The sequence below is a fragment of the Peromyscus maniculatus genome, chromosome 17 (genome assembly GCF_049852395.1).
Source record: "Peromyscus maniculatus bairdii isolate BWxNUB_F1_BW_parent chromosome 17, HU_Pman_BW_mat_3.1, whole genome shotgun sequence".
Taxonomy (NCBI): Eukaryota; Metazoa; Chordata; class Mammalia; order Rodentia; family Cricetidae; genus Peromyscus; species Peromyscus maniculatus.
In genome coordinates this window covers 58,044,627-58,062,051 of record NC_134868.1, presented here as the reverse complement: position 1 = coordinate 58,062,051, position 17,425 = coordinate 58,044,627, and the positions used below count along the sequence as shown (strand labels likewise).

The 17,425-nt window shown below is 52.5% G+C and overlaps 1 protein-coding gene across 3 annotated transcripts in view; it reads left to right on the top strand.

Annotated features, from left to right (window-relative positions):
- Positions 1–9,819: 9,819 nt before the first annotated feature.
- Atp11a (ATPase phospholipid transporting 11A) overlaps positions 9,820–17,425 on the top strand; it is a 112,785-nt gene continuing 105,179 nt past the window's right edge. For 2 of the 3 annotated variants that reach the window (XM_006981313.4, XM_076553727.1), the window contains exon 1: positions 10,622–10,779. In XM_006981313.4, the coding sequence (XP_006981375.2) occupies positions 10,741–10,779 (39 nt within the window). In that variant the 5' untranslated portion in view covers positions 10,622–10,740. Of the gene's footprint in view, positions 9,837–10,621; positions 10,780–17,425 lie in introns of those variants that run through there. The other variant, XM_076553728.1, reaches the window with a different exon arrangement.

The window sequence follows — 17,425 nt, the reverse complement described above, 5'->3', positions numbered from 1 at the left end:
TACTTCGTGTTTTGATAAGTGTGTGATCAGACCATCTGCCCTTTTATTGACCGATTGGAGTTCTTTACATATTCTAGATGTGAATCCTCCATCACAGGTATGGCTAGCATATATTTTGTCCTAATCTAGAGTCCTGTCTCTTCACCCTGTCAATCATTTTTTTTGCCGTGGAGAACTTTTCCATGCGATCACATTGGCCAATCACTGCTTCTGTTTTCTGGGTCTTCGCATCCTGTTCAGGAAGTTGTTGCATATGCTGTGTCTTGAACTGCTTTCCTCTGGCAGGTTCAGAAGTCGGGGGTCTTACAGTAAGGAATCTTTTTTTCTTTGAGTTGGTTTTTGTCTAGAGTGACAAATGGTTCTAGGGAACTGGGTAGCTGCATGTGAAAGATTGAAACTGGACCCTTCCCTCTCATCCCATGCAAAAGTCACTCCGAATCATTCATTCTTAAGAGACAAAGGGGACGGACTGCAAGGCCAAAGGGCTGGCGGAACTGAAGGAAGCTGGAAGGGCGATATCAGAAAACAGACTCAGACAATGACAAGACCAGGCTGAGACCTGGGGCCATGCGGAGGCCACACCACAGGCAAGTCCATCCCATCCTGGGCTGTGAACACTCCCACTGCATTTGGGTCATCGTGGTAAAAGCCATCAGCCCTAGATGGACAAGCCCCGCAGGCTGTCCTGGGGACAGAAGAAGGATGTAGATCCCACTGCGTGGGTCAGACACCAGAGTCCCCTCCCCCATCCCAGGCGAGAGAAGAAGCGAAGCAAAGACTAGCCCGCAGCAAAGGTATCCGGAAGGAAGGGGTGAGAGACACGTGACTGCCAGCAACTATCCTCCATCCCAGGGAAGAAGATGAATGCTAACCGGCCAGGAATGATCTTCTGCTCTGGAAGCACAGACTTGAGAGTCTCTGGGGGGGGGGGTGAGGGGGGGTCGGGTTAGCAGGCAGCAGTTGGGGGGCCCGGTAGGAACCGATAGGCGGCCCCATGGCAGACCTCCCTGAATGAGGAGGCTGAGCAGAGGCTGAGCATGCGCAAGAGAAGAAGGGTGGGTGCCAGCTGAGGCCAGGGAGGCCTTCCAAGCTCACTGGCTCTTGGCAGAACTCAGTGTCTTGTAATGGAGGCCTGGGGTCCCTTGTCTTATTGTCTGTAGACAGGACCTGGTCTCATTGTAGAGACCATTCACTGTTCCCTACCAGCCAGCCCTTTCCACAGCCCAGGCTTAGCCTCGAACTTGCTGAAAGCCTGCTTTAGTCCCCCCTAGTTCTGAGATTAAAGGAGTAAAGCACTGTGCTAGGCCTGAAAGATCTTACAACTTTGTCAGAATCTGGTTGTGAATTAATAGCAAATATGTAAGAACCAAGAAGACAGAACAGGGGAGGGCAACAATCATCTTTAAGGAAAAAGATGGAAGGAGGAAGAAGACTCCGTTGGAACACGAGGAGAGCCTATGAAGCCTGTGCCATGAGAACATGTATTCCATCAATCTCAATAATGTCACAGATCGGCGATTTAGTGGGCACTTGTGGTGAAAACCCCTCAGGGCTGTGTCATGGCCCGGGGAGGGAGAGGGAGAGCAGGAAAGAGCCAACCAACTGTGTCACGCTCCTAGCCAGTTGGGGTGTCTTTGAGAAGTTCCAGCAAGGATTCAGAATATTGGAAACAGGAAGAAAAGGCAAAAGGCTGTGAGTGGCCACCCTCACTCACATCAAGATTTGGGTGAACTGTGCCATCCAGTTTCCCAAAAAGTAATGCAAATGTATCTGTCTGGCAAAATTAAAACACATCTTTTTCATATAACAAAATTCATTGTGAAACAGAAAACAAACTTTTGACACACTCTTACAGGAATGCAGAGAAGAAACCTGGTCTTTCTTGGCCTTCGTTCTACAAATGTCCTCTCCAGAGAAGACAGGAACAACATAGCCATCTGTGTGGTCTTTTTGAATGGAGCACACCTCGAGGACATGCCTCCTGGGGACTGAATATCAGAACACATTCTGGGACTTGCTAAGATCCATTTATCAGACTGTCCCAGCCTTCTGCCTCTGTGGGTTCAATCCCAGGGACCAGCCTTGGAGGACATACAGCATGTCTCCATGGAAGGAAGGAGGACTGTGACACCAGCCTCACTGGGACTAGCAACAGGTCAGAGGTCACAGGAGTGCCATCCTCAGGCAGGGTCGTTTATCTTTTACAGGTGGAAGGCGGATCTGGGAGAAAGCTTCAAGCTGCAAAATCTCAGAGAGGAAGTGGGACTTATTCAGGAACCCCATATGGTGATAGTCAGCAACTAGACACAGGACTCTTGTACCACCATACAAAGGGCACCACATACAAAGGAAAGGGACACCCCTGAGCATCCTTACCCTCCTGGGCACTCTGGACAGGGGTGTCATCTAGCTGTGGCCTCTCCACTTAATGTGACTATGTTCACTGAGCCATCTTCCTTTGAGTTGGGGAAACCGCTTCACCCTGACGGTCTTTTGGCTCCCAGTGAGCAGACCCATGGGTCTCCGTGTGCTCCCCCACACCAACCCACCATGCCTGTTAATGTTGAACGTGAAGCTGCAATGTGGGATGCTGGGTCACCTTCTTCTGCAAGGCCTTTGAACTGAGACTAGTACTAACTTCCTGTTTTACCCAGACCCTTCTCCCAGACCCTCAGGAGTAAGAGGCAGCCAGATCTCTTTCTACCTGCTCAAGATGCTATTTTTTTTCCCTCCCTGATGCTCTGTCTCCACCTTGGCCTGGTATCTTCTGGAGTCTCAATCTGAGAGCTGGAAGGAAGAGCAGAGATAGAGCGGCTGGGGTCCTACCTGCCCCTCAGCCTCACCCTCTGCCTCTGTGTTCAGTGGCCAGCACAGAGGGAAGGGATGTGAAGGTGTGCATCAGCACTCAGTGAGCACCACTGACTCACGGTCAGTTGGGGACATGGAACCGGGTGGTGGCAGTCAAGATGCTTCTCAGCACGGAGTCCAACCCCACATGTGAGTAAACAGCAGGAACCCAACGCTGGTGAGAGGTCATGGGGTGCTGGGCCTGGGGGACAAGGAAGATGAGGCCAACACTTGGCCTCAACAAGGATAGGAGCAGGGCAGTGTTCAGGAAGAAGGACAAGTTTGCCTGGGTAGATGCCCACTTGGGCCAGGCCTTGAGCAAAGCCGTGGTCTGGCATGAATTCGTTCATGCACTTCTCAGAGCAATCCAAGAGGTAGGTGCTGTTACTGTCCTGGACACATAATGGGGCTTGGGGTCCTGAGGGACTTGTTGAAGGACATCTGGTCCCTCTGCCTGGCACCAGAGCCACATTTATGATTCTCTTCCGTCCATCTTCCAGCAGGACGAGCCTGGAGGGAAAGGTTGAGAGAGAAAAGGTTTTGGGAAGAAGACTCCAGTCCAGCTCTCTCACACCCCAGGCCTGCCCTAGTGACAGAGATTAGCTTAATGTCAGAGGTCGTGGGTGATGAGAAGGGGTGTGGCTGGTGATGGCTGTAATGGAGAGGCGTGATGTAACTGGAGGCCTGGCCTTAGGAGCCAATGTGGCTGAGATGAGCCCTGCCTTGGCTGTCTTCCCGTGTAAGATTGGGGAATTAGGTTTTCCTCGTCTGGAAAAGAGGCCCCCTCCCCACAAGGACTGACCTTTGAGATGACAGGCTTGCACTTAGAAAGTCCTGCTTCCTGACGAGCCTCTGGCACTGCCTTCCTCACTCCCTCAAGTGATCCGGGTTGAATCTCACCCAACACAAGCAAGCAACTCAGATGATTCAGGGTCAATGCAAGAGCACAAAGGTCCCCGATTGTCTCCTCCGTATTCACATGGCTGAACCGCTGTCTCCTGATGGTCTGGCTTTGAGATCAGCAAAACCCCCAATGACCGCGCGAGAGAGCGTCAGCCCAGAGCCCATCACAGATGAAAGAATAAAGGAAACGAGGCACACACACACCCATTGAGTGTCACCAGGCATAAAGAATGAGGTCCTGCCACTTGGAGGAAGATGGGTGGAGCCGGAGCACGGGAAGATAAGAGCCTTATGTTCTTCCCTAGGTGGAAGCCAAAAGACATTGAAATAATCAGAAAGAGGGGTGGCTGCTAGGTATTGGGAGTGGGGAGGGAGTGGGAAAGAGAGGAAGAATTTGGTCTGGGCAGGCTTCATGTCTGTGTAAAATGTCCACATAGAGTCCTACTCATATGTACTATGTTTTACCAAAGAAAGAGTTTTCTAGCACATGAGCTCTGTCTTCTGGAATTGAAGTCAGAATAACAGAATATTAACACATAAAATTAGCTTTCATCCTAGGACACCAATTGATTTCAATGAGACGAAAATTATGAGACATCAAACTCCTCCTTTAAACATTTTAAATTCAGGGTCATGTGCAGGGTCACACAATATCATAGCAGCCAATCACATCTACCTCTAGGACACTCTGCCTTCCCAGCTGAATCTGCCTCATTAAACACCCATTGCCCATCCTCCCCGGCTCCTGGCACCTGCAGGTCCTCCTGGTTGCTATGACTTTGGTAGCTCTAGGGACCTCATATAAATGAAATCCTATAGATCTTATTTGATTTACCATAATGTCTTCAATAAGGCGTGTGTGTGTGTGCGTGTGCGTGTGCGTGTGCGTGTGCGTGTGCGTGTGCGTGTGCGTGTGCGTGTGCGTGTGTGTGTGTGTGTGTGTGTGTGTGTAGTAAACGCACAGAAACATGTACAAAACCCAGAAGTTGGTGCTAGGCGTCTGCCTCTATCATCCTCCATTTTACTTCTGAGACAGGTCTCTTACTGAACCTGGAGATCAATGTTTTTATTGGACTCCTGGGCGCAAGCCCCCAGGACCTGCCTGTCTCTGCCTCCCCAGGGCTGGAATTGCAGACACATGCCCACAGACTGGCTTCTCACATGGGTGCTGGAGAGCTGATCTCAGGTCCCCACGCTCACGCAGCAAGCGCTCGACTGACCGACCGACCCATATTCCTTCCTCTCCCTGTTCCTGTATTTGCCAGGTGAGTTCTCTTCTGTATTTTCTTTCCTCTTCGTATGTTTTCCAGGTGAGTTCTCTTCTGGCTTTGAACTCGGTACGTAGCTGAAGGCTGACCTTAAACACCTTATTCTCCTGCCTCTGTCTTCCAAGGCCTGGGGTTACAGGGGGTACCGCAACATCCAGCTTCCAATTTCTTAAAACATAAATGTTTTTGGCTTTTTACAATTTTATCTTTTTGATGTAAGTTCTCACTCTGTGGGCGAGATTAGCCTTAAACTCTTGATCCTCCTGCCTCACCCTAAGTGCTGTGTTTCCAGGCATACACCACCGTACCCAGCATGTTCTGAGTACACTTAGGTAATTTCCAGTTAAAACTGATCAAATATTCTTACAAATTACAATAAGTGGAAGATATTTTAAGGAAAAACACTTTATCTTCCTATTTATAAGAGCAATGGGGCAAGAGAGACCATTTTCCTTATTTTCTGGAAAGTATAAATAGAACATTCTTTAAAGCCATGTTATATAATATCCAAGAGGCTTGCTCAAGCAAAAACGCAAATTGCCTTGAATAATGACGAATTGCAAATGATTGTCCAACTCATATTTCAGATAGCCTACCATTTATTTAATCTGTCAGAGACACACTAACAGCTTATATTAAAATTACTGTTCAAATAAATGGGTACAACAAACTGCTTTCATTTGCTTTATTGGTAATTTTACACACCACAGCACTTGTTTTGTTTTCCTTTTAAGAAAACTGGGGTGAAAACCGTTGATCCTTCAGAGAACTAAAATGAGAGAGTGTAAAGGATAAAAGAACTCCTAGCTGGCCGGGCGGTGGTGGCACACGCCTTTAATCCCAGCACTCGGAGGCAGAGCAGTCAGGTGGATCTCTGTGAGTTCAAGGCCAGCCTGGGCTACAGAGTGCATTCCAGGAAAGGTGCAAAGCTACACAGAGAAACCCTGTCTCAAAAAAAACAAAACAAAAAACTCCTAGCATATTTTCCTTTTATACGGCCTCTCTGAAAAATAAGAGAAAAATAAGATGTTGAGAAGCAAATTATCCCCAACATCTCACTGGAGGGGGGGCGGGGGGCAGGCAACCACTTAGGAAAACAGCCTCTGGAGGCACCAGGCCCCCCTGACTGGAAGGACCCCTCTCCTGACTGGAGAACTTGAGGAAGGAAAGATCCAGCACTTTGGGCGGGGGGGTGGGGTGGGGGGTGGGTGGGGTGGGGGGTGGGGGGGGTGGGAGGGACCTCAGAGACCTGTCCAGGAGAATTCCTGGAGGGAGCTTCGTCTACCGTCTACCGGGGTTCGCTGATTAGAACCACAGTGATGTAGAGAGGTTGGAATGCTGCCGTTCCAGAAGCAGTTCCTGAGCTAGCTTTAGTCCCCCGAATAGCCTCTCCTTGGCCACCTCTGTGTGTCAGAACTAACATCCCGTGACTAACAGATAAAAACCTTTCGGAATCCATTGACTTAGCAGACCGCTAGCTTCCACCAACCCCAAAGCTAAGGAATGTCATCAAATATCATCTGAGGCCCGTAGAAAAGCTCCCCATCTTGCTGTACCCACCAGTGTGTTTTAAACTTGCCTGGATTTATGACTTTCTTCATTTTATAAAATGTATGCCCAGTTATGGTGCACACTTTTAATCCCAGCACTTGGGAGGCTGGGGCAGGTGGAGCATGAATTTAGGGCTAGCCTGAATGTGTTAGTTGTTTTTTGTCAGTTTGACAGACACCTGGAAGTACCTGGGAAGAGGGAATCTCGGTTGAGAAAATGGCCTGTAGGTCTGTCTGTGCGGCATTTTCTTGATAGATGGTTGATGTGGGAGGGCCCACCTCCAGCCCATCAGGGCAGGGCCACCTCTGGGTAGGCCATACTGTGTGGTACAAGAAAGCCAGGCATGAAGGGCAAGCCAGTAAGCAGTGTTTCCCCATGGCCTCTGCTTCAGGTCCTGCCTGCAGGTTCCTGTCCTGACTCCCTTCTGTGATGGGTTCCTGCCCTGATGGCCCTCTGTGGAGGAGCGTGACCAGAGAGTTCTCAGAGAAATAATCCTTTCCTCCCCAAGCTGCTTTGGCCGGTGTGTTTAATCATAGCTATGGTAACTCTAACCAACACATCGCACACTCCGTGGTGAAAGCGTCTCAGAATAAATGAATAAACTCTGGTATTGCCCCATGAACACCTCCTAGATACGTTCCAGGGAAGTGTTGCGGAACCTGGCTGCTAGCGCGATCTCAAGGACATTCTGCGTCTGGGACCTCACTCTGTAGGGCTGTTACACAGTCCCAGGAGTCTGTCCCGGATGAACTGCCATGGACCATGGCTTTTCTTTTCTTTGGCAATGCGTCACCACCTCCCTTTGTTCTTCCTGCTGACGCCCAGTGGCCGAAATGGCAGTCTATGTGTAATTTAATCTTTCCACAATTTGTCAAGCACCTGTACCTACAAGGTCCCTAGCTGTGCCAGAGAGTGAAAGATCGATGGCCATAGCCAGGCCCAGCAGTCTTTCTCACCTGCTCAGAGCTCAGCTAGCTTTAAAAAGCACTGGGGCAAAATGCCTGCGACAGAGTAGCCCTGGGCGAGCGCTGTAAAAACAAACAGACAAACTTCCCGGAGTGAGCGATCATCGTCTATGAGGGTTAGATGAGCTGCTTTGAGCGAAGAAGCACACCGCACTCACTGGTGCCACTAAAGTACTAAGGGAGGAAGCCATTACCCCGATCTAAAGGGAACTAAGAAGGTGGAGGGGAGGGGCAGGCTTTACCAAAAAAGGATCATGAAATGAGATCTTATCCTGCAGAAGAAGATTCCAGGAAAAAAAAAAAAAAAAAAAAAAAGGTCAGGGAGCTGGAAGGGATTGTGGGAGGCACAAGAAGTAAGATGTCCTCCTGGTGGACGTGGCCTGCTGTCTTGGGGCAGCACCTGTGTGACCTGGAGGCTCTCTTGGACATATGGCTTACTGGTGTTCCTATGGAGGGAGGCAGAAGGCACAGGAGCTCACTTTCTTCTTTCCAGAAGAGTGTGGCAGAGGGAACGCTCTGGGGACTCCAAACGCAGCCTTTTGGGGCTCTGTAGTGTCCATTTTGGCTCTTGAGAGACCCAACCACTGTGTGAAGAAGTCCAGGCTAGACCACTGAGTCGTAAGAAGCCTTTTGAGAAGAGGAACAACCCCACCCCTCAGGCTCCCAGTTCTCTACCTAGGGACACTTGTGCATGTGACTCGAGTCACATGGGGACAATCCTACCTTGGCAAAGCCTCCAGAAGAATGTGGTAGCTTGGAGATTCCCAGCCAATACCGGGGAGGGTGGAACAACCTGCCACGCCCGGGAGCCCCGGCCGGTGCTGGCTGCCTGCTGCTTAAACACCTCCTGCATGGGTAGCAGCTTCTTACACAGCAATGACTAACAGGTTCAAAGAAGAAGTTGGAGTTTCTGCTATGTTAACAGCATCCTAACTGATTTGTTTTTTATAGGTTAAAAGCGCTGACATCTGTTGATAATGGAAAACCCAGCTTACCTGGTTTAAACATATCCGCATGGACTCTTAGGTTAGTAAGTTTCTGGTTAGGACGGGTTAATGGATCTCTAGTATTCCCTGATGAGCTCACGTTCTCATGCTTCTGTGCCCAGCATGAATACGTTCCTCAGGCTACCACCTCGGATCCTCTGATGCCTGTAAGGAGGCTGCAAAGCACTGGGCATTGCCCCCAGACAACAGCTTCCATTCTCAAAAGGGGAGCATGTTTTCTTAAGAGTGGTCCTGGGCCAGCGCTATTAAAACATCTTCACCAAGCATCCTCCCACCAAGTTCCTTCCGGTGTTCGTTAGTTTTCTCATTTAGAATAAGCCAGCCCCTTGATAGGATGGTGTTAGCTGGGAGGACCCAGACAGTAGCCTGAGCCCCACAAAGGGTGAAGGCTTAGAGGACAAGGATGAAGTCACTCCTGATGTACCTCTAGGGACATGCTTTCCTCAGTATGAAGAGTAATCTGGGCATGGGGGCCCACTCCTGCACACCTAACACTTAAGAGGCAGGAAGACGGCATAGAGTTTGAGGCCAGCCTAGGATAAAGATTCTGCCTCAAAAATCCAAATGCGAAAATAAGAAAAAAGAAAAGAAGAGAAAATGAACACACGTCTCTGCGTAGAACAGACATTCTCTAAAGATAGGAAGTCTTCATCCTGAGACCGGTCTGTGCCAGGCTCACCCATTCCAAGTGTATGCCACCAGAAGTCTACAGTTGATCCTAGCAGTACCAGGTCATGGTAGAAATTAGATGGTATCACCAGGGACACATGAGCATGCAGTCATGGCCACAGAACCACCAGGTGCAGGGCCAGCCATTAGTCCCCAGGCACAGGGGCCTGCCGTCCTCAAGAGTCCACACCTAGCTACCAGTGTCAGCTGCCTTCCAACACCATCAGGCTCATGGCAAGTCCAGGAAGGCTGGAGGGAAACACGTTCACCCAGAGTGGCTCAGTGTCTGCAGCGGGTGCTGCGTGGTGAGACACTGGTGTGGAACCCAGGTGAAGAGCAGGGTAGAGGGCCGTGGGGAGATGGGGTGGAAAACGGGAAACAGCGAGCTGGTGGCTCAGGGGGCCTTTCTGCTTAGTCACTGGAACTCATCCGCGGTCATCTGTGTCTAACCGGAACTGTAGCAGTACCAGATCTCCCCCACACCCTTTCAGAATGGTCTTAAATACGTTTCTAAGCCCCGCCGATCTGGTGCTCCTGAGTGGCCACTGCAGATCCTTAGTCCACATCGGGTTGTACGGTTATCGGAAGCAAAAGCAAGGGATGTGGAACCAGTAAACATCAGCTAGGTAAGGGGGACCCGGAGGTAAGGAACGTTGTGCAGGCTTCACACCTGGAACTGGGGGTGCTAGAGGTGGTATTTAGCTGAAAGCCAGTAGCAGGAAGCACTTGACTGGGGACTGGATCACCAGGCAAAACCCAGAGGCCTGGGTCTGGATGGAGGACCCGAGACAGGGCCCCAGCAGCTGGCAGAAGTAGTCCTAAGAGGCGGATCAGGACATGTGTGGTTGGGTCTCCAAGGGAGGAAGTCCTAAAAGGGGTGGTGGTGTCTGCACCCTGCAGCCACCTGAGGATCCTGCGCCTTCTGTCCACGCCACGGCGGGAGGCGTGACCCACAGGCTCAGGGGCTCAGGCCCACCGCACCCGCCATCGGGGCCCCGGGCTCACGGCCAGGCTTCCTTTCCAGAACAGGAGTGAGCCCAGGGAGATGGGGAACCCGCACCCGGCGATCCACAGGAGGGCGATGACAGCGCCCTCCCGCCCGGCAGGGAGGCGGAAGCAACAGGGCGGCGGCGGCGGCGGCGGCGGCGGCGCGCGCTAGGGAGTCGAGGCGCGCGCGCGCGCGCGGGGCCGGGGCGGGGGCTGCGGCGCGCGCATGCTCACACGCGCCCGTGACGCGCGGGGCGCAGCGGGGGCAGAGCCGGCTCCAGAGGCGCGGCGGCCGCGGGAGGAGCAGGCGCGGAGCAGCGAGCGAGCGCAGGCCGCGCCGGCCCGACGGGGAGCAGCGCGGGGCGCGGGCCGCCTCCTCCGAGCCCGCCTGCGCGCGAGCCGCGTCCCTTGGCCGCCGGGCGGCGGGGCATGAGCGCGGAGGGGCCGCGGCCGCCCCCCGCGCCGCCCAGGCCGTGACCGGGCGGGGGGCGGCTGCATTAGCGCCTGCAGCCCGCGGGGCTCGCAGAGCCCGGAGCGGCCACCATGGACTGCAGCCTACTGAGGACGCTCGTGCGCAGATACGTGAGTGGAGTGGCGCGCTGGGCTAGGGCTGGGGCCCAGGCCGGGGCCAGGGTCGGGATTGATGGGGATCGGGATCGGGGTCCAGGCCGGGAACGTCCCGCCGAAGGGTCCGCGCCGCCCTTCACCTGCGCTCGGCCAGGCCCACCCGGGGAAGGCAGTTGCAGCCCTGGCGATCCCGGGGTTAAGGGACACCCACCCCGGGGGTCGCGCTCAGTTGTAGCGGGGCGGGCCCGCGCGGGGCACGGGGACCGACTGGGAGGTGGGTCCAGGGCTGCGGGTGAGCGGGGAGTCAGAAGTGAAGTTTGCCGTCTCTGAAAGTAGCCGGCCGGGTCCGAGTGCGCAGTTCCCGGTCCTTCTGGGCGCCCCAGCTCGGGTAGTGACGGAGCGTGCCTCACCGGGGGAGACCAGGGAGGTGGCAGCCGTGGGTCAGGACGGAGCAAAGGGGTGTGTACAGAAAAGAGAGAATCTGCCCCGGGACGGCGCATCTTCCCCGGCGCTCGGCACAAGGACCTATTGTCCGGCAGCTGGCGCCGGGTGGTCACAGGTTTGAGGAGCGCCCGGGTACGGAGGATAGACCCGAGCCGGCTCTCTCTGGCTTTCTCTGAGCCGGACACTTGGCCTTAGATGTGGGTTTTTCCCGAGGGGGAATGTACCCACCGTGATTTTTCTAGTAAATTCCCTTCCAACTTTGACCTTCCAGTAAGGAAAGAATGAGAGTGGGAAGTGAAGTTCTCCCCCGTGGAAAGTGGAAGGTGGAGGGGTGGTCTTCTTGTTCCCAGGGGAGACTCGCCGTGGGTGTGCCAGCCTCCCGGGGTCCCAGAGCACATGTTCGTTCTAAGTAGGTGCTGTCTTTTACTTTTGTGCTGCCCCCAGGCAGGCCCTTGGCTGTCGGCTGTCTTATATTTCCTCAATCTAGGTAAAATTTCAGGTTAGCTTCTTTCTGTTCTGCTGTTTTCTCTCTGAAGTGGCATTTTCTGTCTAGGAGGTAGATATTCCTACTCTTCAGTTATTTGACAGTGCATCTGGTATGTGAGTTATGGTATGTTATTCATTTTTACTATTATGTTATCTCATTTTTTTAAACCTCCTTGCTCTCAATGTGTTCTCCTGACTCCTCTACCATATTCCTGTACACAGCTGCTCATAGCTAGGATTTTAAACTCGAGTCTAAGTCTTGAAATTAACTTGATTTTTTCCAGACACAGTTATGATTTTTCTTGTAATATGGTTATCTTCCAAGATGTGTGAGATTATAGTTTCTTTTGTAAGAGGGGGAAAAAAGAGACGGACTATTCTCATCTCATGGATTATGCAACTTACTCTACAGAACTCAGCCTCCTCCATCGCGCCTTCCTCTCCTCACAGTCAGAATCCCTGAGACGATAAAAGCCCCACAGCTCCCTCTGAGGCCCGAGCTTGCTAAAGACGGAGTCATCAGTGCTTGGAAAACGTTGCCATAGATATTTTGTCCTGGGTCAGTTCCGGGCAGTGAGTACAGGCCGGTAGATGAAAGAGAACTCTTGTCTAGGCGAAGCCGGTGCCCGCCACGGTATACATTGCTGTACCCTGGAACAGCCGCATGGGCGTGTGGAGGTGCACAGCTCCTGCACTGTGAGGTGGCCAACGTGCCAGGGTGCAGTCTAAGTCATACCGTGTATCCTAAACAGCTTAGAGAGCGTAAGTGGAGTCAGGGACACTTCCTGGTAGGTGTGTGAGGTGGGGAGTGTGACCCCTTTGACAGGAAGCAGCAGAGCCTTCTGGAAGCAGCTTGGGGGGGGGGGTGCTTCTGTTTGCAGCCGAGTACCTGGGACAGGCGGCCCGGCCCTGCTTAGGCACTTTTGCCAGAGGACAGTAACAACTTGCAGTTCTTGTGCGGATTCAGTGTCTTAGTCCAGAAAAGGGCTAAGACTGGGGGCCCAGGACCGGGACCGGGTCCGAGGAGAGGCTCAGAAAGTTTACCACCACACACTGACTGCTCAGGTTCCCCAGCCCTGGGCAGGCATTAGCCCTGGGCTGCCAGGGTTAGTTAGCTGAGTGTTTGAATCTCTTCAAAAACCTTACTTGAGCCGGGGCGGTGGTGGTGGTGCACACCTTTAATCCCAGCACTTGGGAGGCAGAGCCTGGTGGATCTCTGTGAGTTCAAGGCCAGCCTGGTCTACAGAGTGAGATCCAGGACAGGCACAAAGCTACACAGAGAAACCCTGTCTCAACCCCCAACCCCCAAAAATCTTTACTTGAGTGACTCTCACTGTGTGCCTCTGGTTGTCCAGGATCTCACTGTGTAGACCAGGCTAGTCCTGAACTCACAGAGATCTGCCTGCCTTTGACTCACCAGTGCTGGGATTAAAGGCACTGGCCACCTGGCGCCAAGCCCTCTAAACTTTAAAAAGGGGCGCGGTATTGGTTGGATTCCCTGCACCCACCCCATCCCCAGGGCTTCCCTGAGGCAGTGGGAGGGAGGAATTGGTGGTGGATATGATTTTTTTTTTTTTTTTTGCAAAGAGAAAACAAAATGATTTGAAGCAAGGTGTGGAGTACTGTTGCCTGGCACCCAGGAACAGGGCTTCCGAGGCCGCGCTCCTCACAAAGGTCCTCTCCCTCTGGCCTTCCTGGTTCATGTGGAGGGGATTTGATTTTCCTCTCATATTTCTGTAGGTCAGGAGCTTTATTTTGTTCATGTCTGAGTGATTAGGTTTATTAGGTTTTAGGCCTTGCCGGAGCTTCTGTGAGCCTCTGCCTCCCAGAATTTGCTTTGCACGTAACACACTTTGTCTAAGATGGAAAACTTGGAAAAACCTGAAGGCCTGCCTTCCTTCCTTCCTTCCTTCCTTCCTTCCTTCCTTCCTTCCCTCCCTCCCTCCCTCCCTCCCTCCCTTCCAGTTAGTTATGGCCCCAGGTCTTTTTGCTTTCTGAGACAGGATCTCCCTAAGTTGCTCAGGCTGGCCTTGAACTCACTTTGTATCCAGGCAGATCTCAAGCTTACGGTCATCCTGCCTCAGCCTCAAGGGTAGCTGGGATGGTAGGCCTGCATCACCATGTCCCGCTGGTTTTACTTTTCCTCGTATTTTATGTGCGTGGCCTCCTTGCCTACATGAATGTATGTAAGTACAGCACGTTCATGTCTGACACCTGCAGAGGTCAGAAGAGGATCACCCAGGGTGGAGTTTGAGCTGACCGTTATGAGCGGGCGCTGCAAATCGAAGTTCTGGAAGAGCAGCCAGCTCTCTGAACTGCTGAGCATCTCTCTCTAGTCTCTCATCTTTTTATATATTAGAAAGAGACCGTTTGGGCTCCAGAGGGCTTCGAGCACTTCCTCTGCACTTCTCCAAAAGTCTAGAAACTTGTAAGCATGCATAAGCATCACCTACTACCACCACCCATTCTTCCTCTTCCTCTTCTTTTTTGAGATAGGGTGTTACTATGTAGCTCTGGCTGTCCTGGAATCAGTACATAGACCAGGCTAGCTTCAAACTCACAGAGATCCACCTGCATCTGCCCCCTGAGTACTGGAATTAAAGGCGTGCCCACTGTGCTCGGCTTTTTCATTTTTATCACAGACATCAGAGTACACTGTGAGCTTGCCTGTTCTAAGAGACTTAACTCACTGGACTCGCCGCTCCGAGGATCCAGGCCTTCCTGTTCAGTCCCCAGAGTCGGTATTCCCGGACACAAAGTGAAACCACTTAACCACCAAGGCCCTTCTGGTATTTGAAGTAAGTGTTTCCTTAGGCATAAAACCCCAGGCTAATGCATGGTCTGTCTCCAGCATGGTGGTGGTAACAATCCATAGGATGGACTTGTAAAGTTTATCATTAACTTACAAGGCGGCAGCTAGACAAGCTTGTCCAGCACCCGCCTGTCTTCCGGCTCTGGTGTGTTCTGATTGGACATTTCTGAGCAGTCACCCCAGCTGTATATTTAACCTTTATTTTCCATCCCTTGCCTTGAATCTTCCCCACTGTTCTGTGGAACCCTATTGAATGTCTGCTCATTAGGACAAGCGAGCCTCAGATGCTTTTATTTCATGCTGAGGACTGAATTTAATGACCATGGGCAAAGAGGATTGATTCATTACAGCCAGTTAAGTTTCTAGAAACAGGAGCACTGTCCTCAGTTTACCATTAGCTGAGATGGCATGACTATTAACAGGCATGTGTGGTGCCTCTCTGCCCAGGAATTCTGTCTGCAGATGTGTTCCAAACTGAACATACAAATGGTTACTGGGTGCCTGTGCCCTGTGCCTGACACAGACAGGGTGGATGAGATGCCCACGTCTCAGACTTACAGATGTTCTTTTCACCAAGTTAAACGCAGGTAAGAGAGCTGTTTATTTGTAATACGAATCAATAGAAAGCCATTTTTTACGGCCCTGGAAATACAAGATTGAATAGGTACTATTTTTGCTCTACTGGGATGCTGATGGCTGAGAAACTCAGGGTCGATGCAGAGCTTTGGAGGTTAGGCATCCGTCTTCCTGGATCCTTACATCGGTCTCTGCCTCCGCCTGTACCTGCTGGTCGGCTTCTTCAGTCTGTCTCCCCCTCTGAAAACAGGGCCAGCCGGCCCTAGGGCCCACTCCCTGGAGCCTGCACTGTCGAGGACGCAGCCCTCGCACGCGGTTCATGCTCCATGAGTGGGGCCAGTATGGACCGGACACCATGAGTCCGCGCTGTACGGCTTCTCGTCGGACTTCGCTCTCCCTCTTCATGGGGCCGCTGACAGCCTGCCTAGACTTTTGAGAAGAGAACAGGCCCCTCCGCAGGGCCCACAGTCCTGCCGTTTCTGGCCTGGCCTGCCTCCCTGGTTTGGGGCAGCAGATCCCATTTTGATAGAGACCAGACCTGGGGCTTGTACTCCCCATCCTCTTCCTGTTCAGGTGACATCATCGGCCCCGTGGCACAGAGTCATGTCTGTCGGTCTACGCTTTGTCTTAATGGCTGACGACTAGTCATAGCTGACCAGACTTTCTTTCCTTCCACCTCGTCTCTGTCTTACTCCTGGGGTGCTCTTCCCCCCAGGGTCTTCTCGGCCTCGGTGTGGTTTACACGCTGACACCTTAGTCAGGTGGCGATCCCCATCCTTGGGTCTCCACCTCAGAGTGGAGAGGCAAGCTGAACGTCAGCAAGTGTTAGTGGTCAGATGCGTTCTTTTTTCGGCATCGCAGATAACAGTTGAAAGGAGAAAATGTATTTTTGGCTCATCGTTTCAGACCAGGCAAGGTGTGCTGAACATAATGGTAGGGGTTAGATGGAAGATCAAAGGGGCTTGTTTACTTCCTGGTGGGTAGCCAGGAAGGAAGCGGGTGGGGGAGGAGAGAGGTGGAGACAGGTGGGGTCCCAGAGACGGGGCAAACTCCTAGTCCCCTAGTTTTCCCACCAATGCTCCTTCCAGCAGCTTCCAGGGACCCCATCCATGTATGAATTCATCACTATTAATCCACTGATCAGGTCTGAGTCCTCACCGGTCAGTTACCTCCCGATGATTGACTCCAGCAGCTGGGGGCCAAGCCAGGAGCCTTTTGCAGGAGGGTGTTTTGTGTCCAGACATAACATTGGTTTAACCGACCTGGTTGGGCAGTATCCTGAAGACCCTAGGGACTCACTGGGTCTGGACTAGGTAGTGTGTGTCTGGTGGCGGAAAAGGCAGAGGCTGCGGGGGGGGGGGGGGGGGGGGGGGGCTGAGCACCTGGTGCCTTGTTGCTTGCCTGTGCACACGTGGGACCCTGGTGGACTTTTCTCCTCCTGCTAGGATCCTGGCCTCAGGACACCCCTTCTCTCTGTTACTCTCTTATCTGGGGAGGGGTAACCTCTCCTGAACGTGCCAGGGATCCTGTGCATATCGCTGCTCGGGACCTTGCTATCTTCTTAACTGTGGTTGGAGGAAGTGCTGCTGGGCAGTTCTGAAGGGAGCGCCACAGTGTCACCAAGCACGGGAGCACGTCACAAGTCTTTAAGTCTTGGTCGGCACTTTCGCCAACTTCTAGATCCTGTTTCCTTAGCTCTTGGCGATGCGGGATGGACTGGACTCTGAAGGCTTCTGGCCCTTCAGCCATGTTCCTAAGCTCTTGGCCTTCCTGCCTCTGATGGTGTCCCCGTGTCTTTCGTGGGTGCCTTCCCGGGGCTCCTGCTAGTCCCGCTGGCTCTGTCAGAACTGAGCTCTTGGGATTGGCTCCACTTTTCTCCTGTCAGTTCTTAGGGCCTCGAGGGAACGGCAGCAGTGCCCTCCACAGACCCTGATTTCAAGAGCAAAGCTCTGAAGGTCTCCTAGGAGTTTACGTTGTTGATTCTCAAGAGTTAACTCTGTGACCCCGTGGAAGGGATTTCCAAGTTCTGTGTCTTCTTGCAGGAAGCAGTCCTAGATCAGGTAGTTGATTGGCCCTGGTTTGGGTTGGCTACTCAGTGGCTGGAGCAGTGGTTGAATTTCTTGCCATTACTTCAGGATAGGTGAGTGCCTGCTAACATCCCCACTTCCTGACTTTTCCAGAATACTGGTGGATCCTTCTCCCTGTGGCTCCGCTGCTGGAGAGAACAGCTGTTTAGACTGCCAGTGCTGGCGTGGGCTGTTCTGAGCTGCCTGGCCTGTCTCTGGCATGTGACCTGTCTTTCACCCACTGATAAGGATTCAGGCCTTTCTGGTTTGGGCCCCC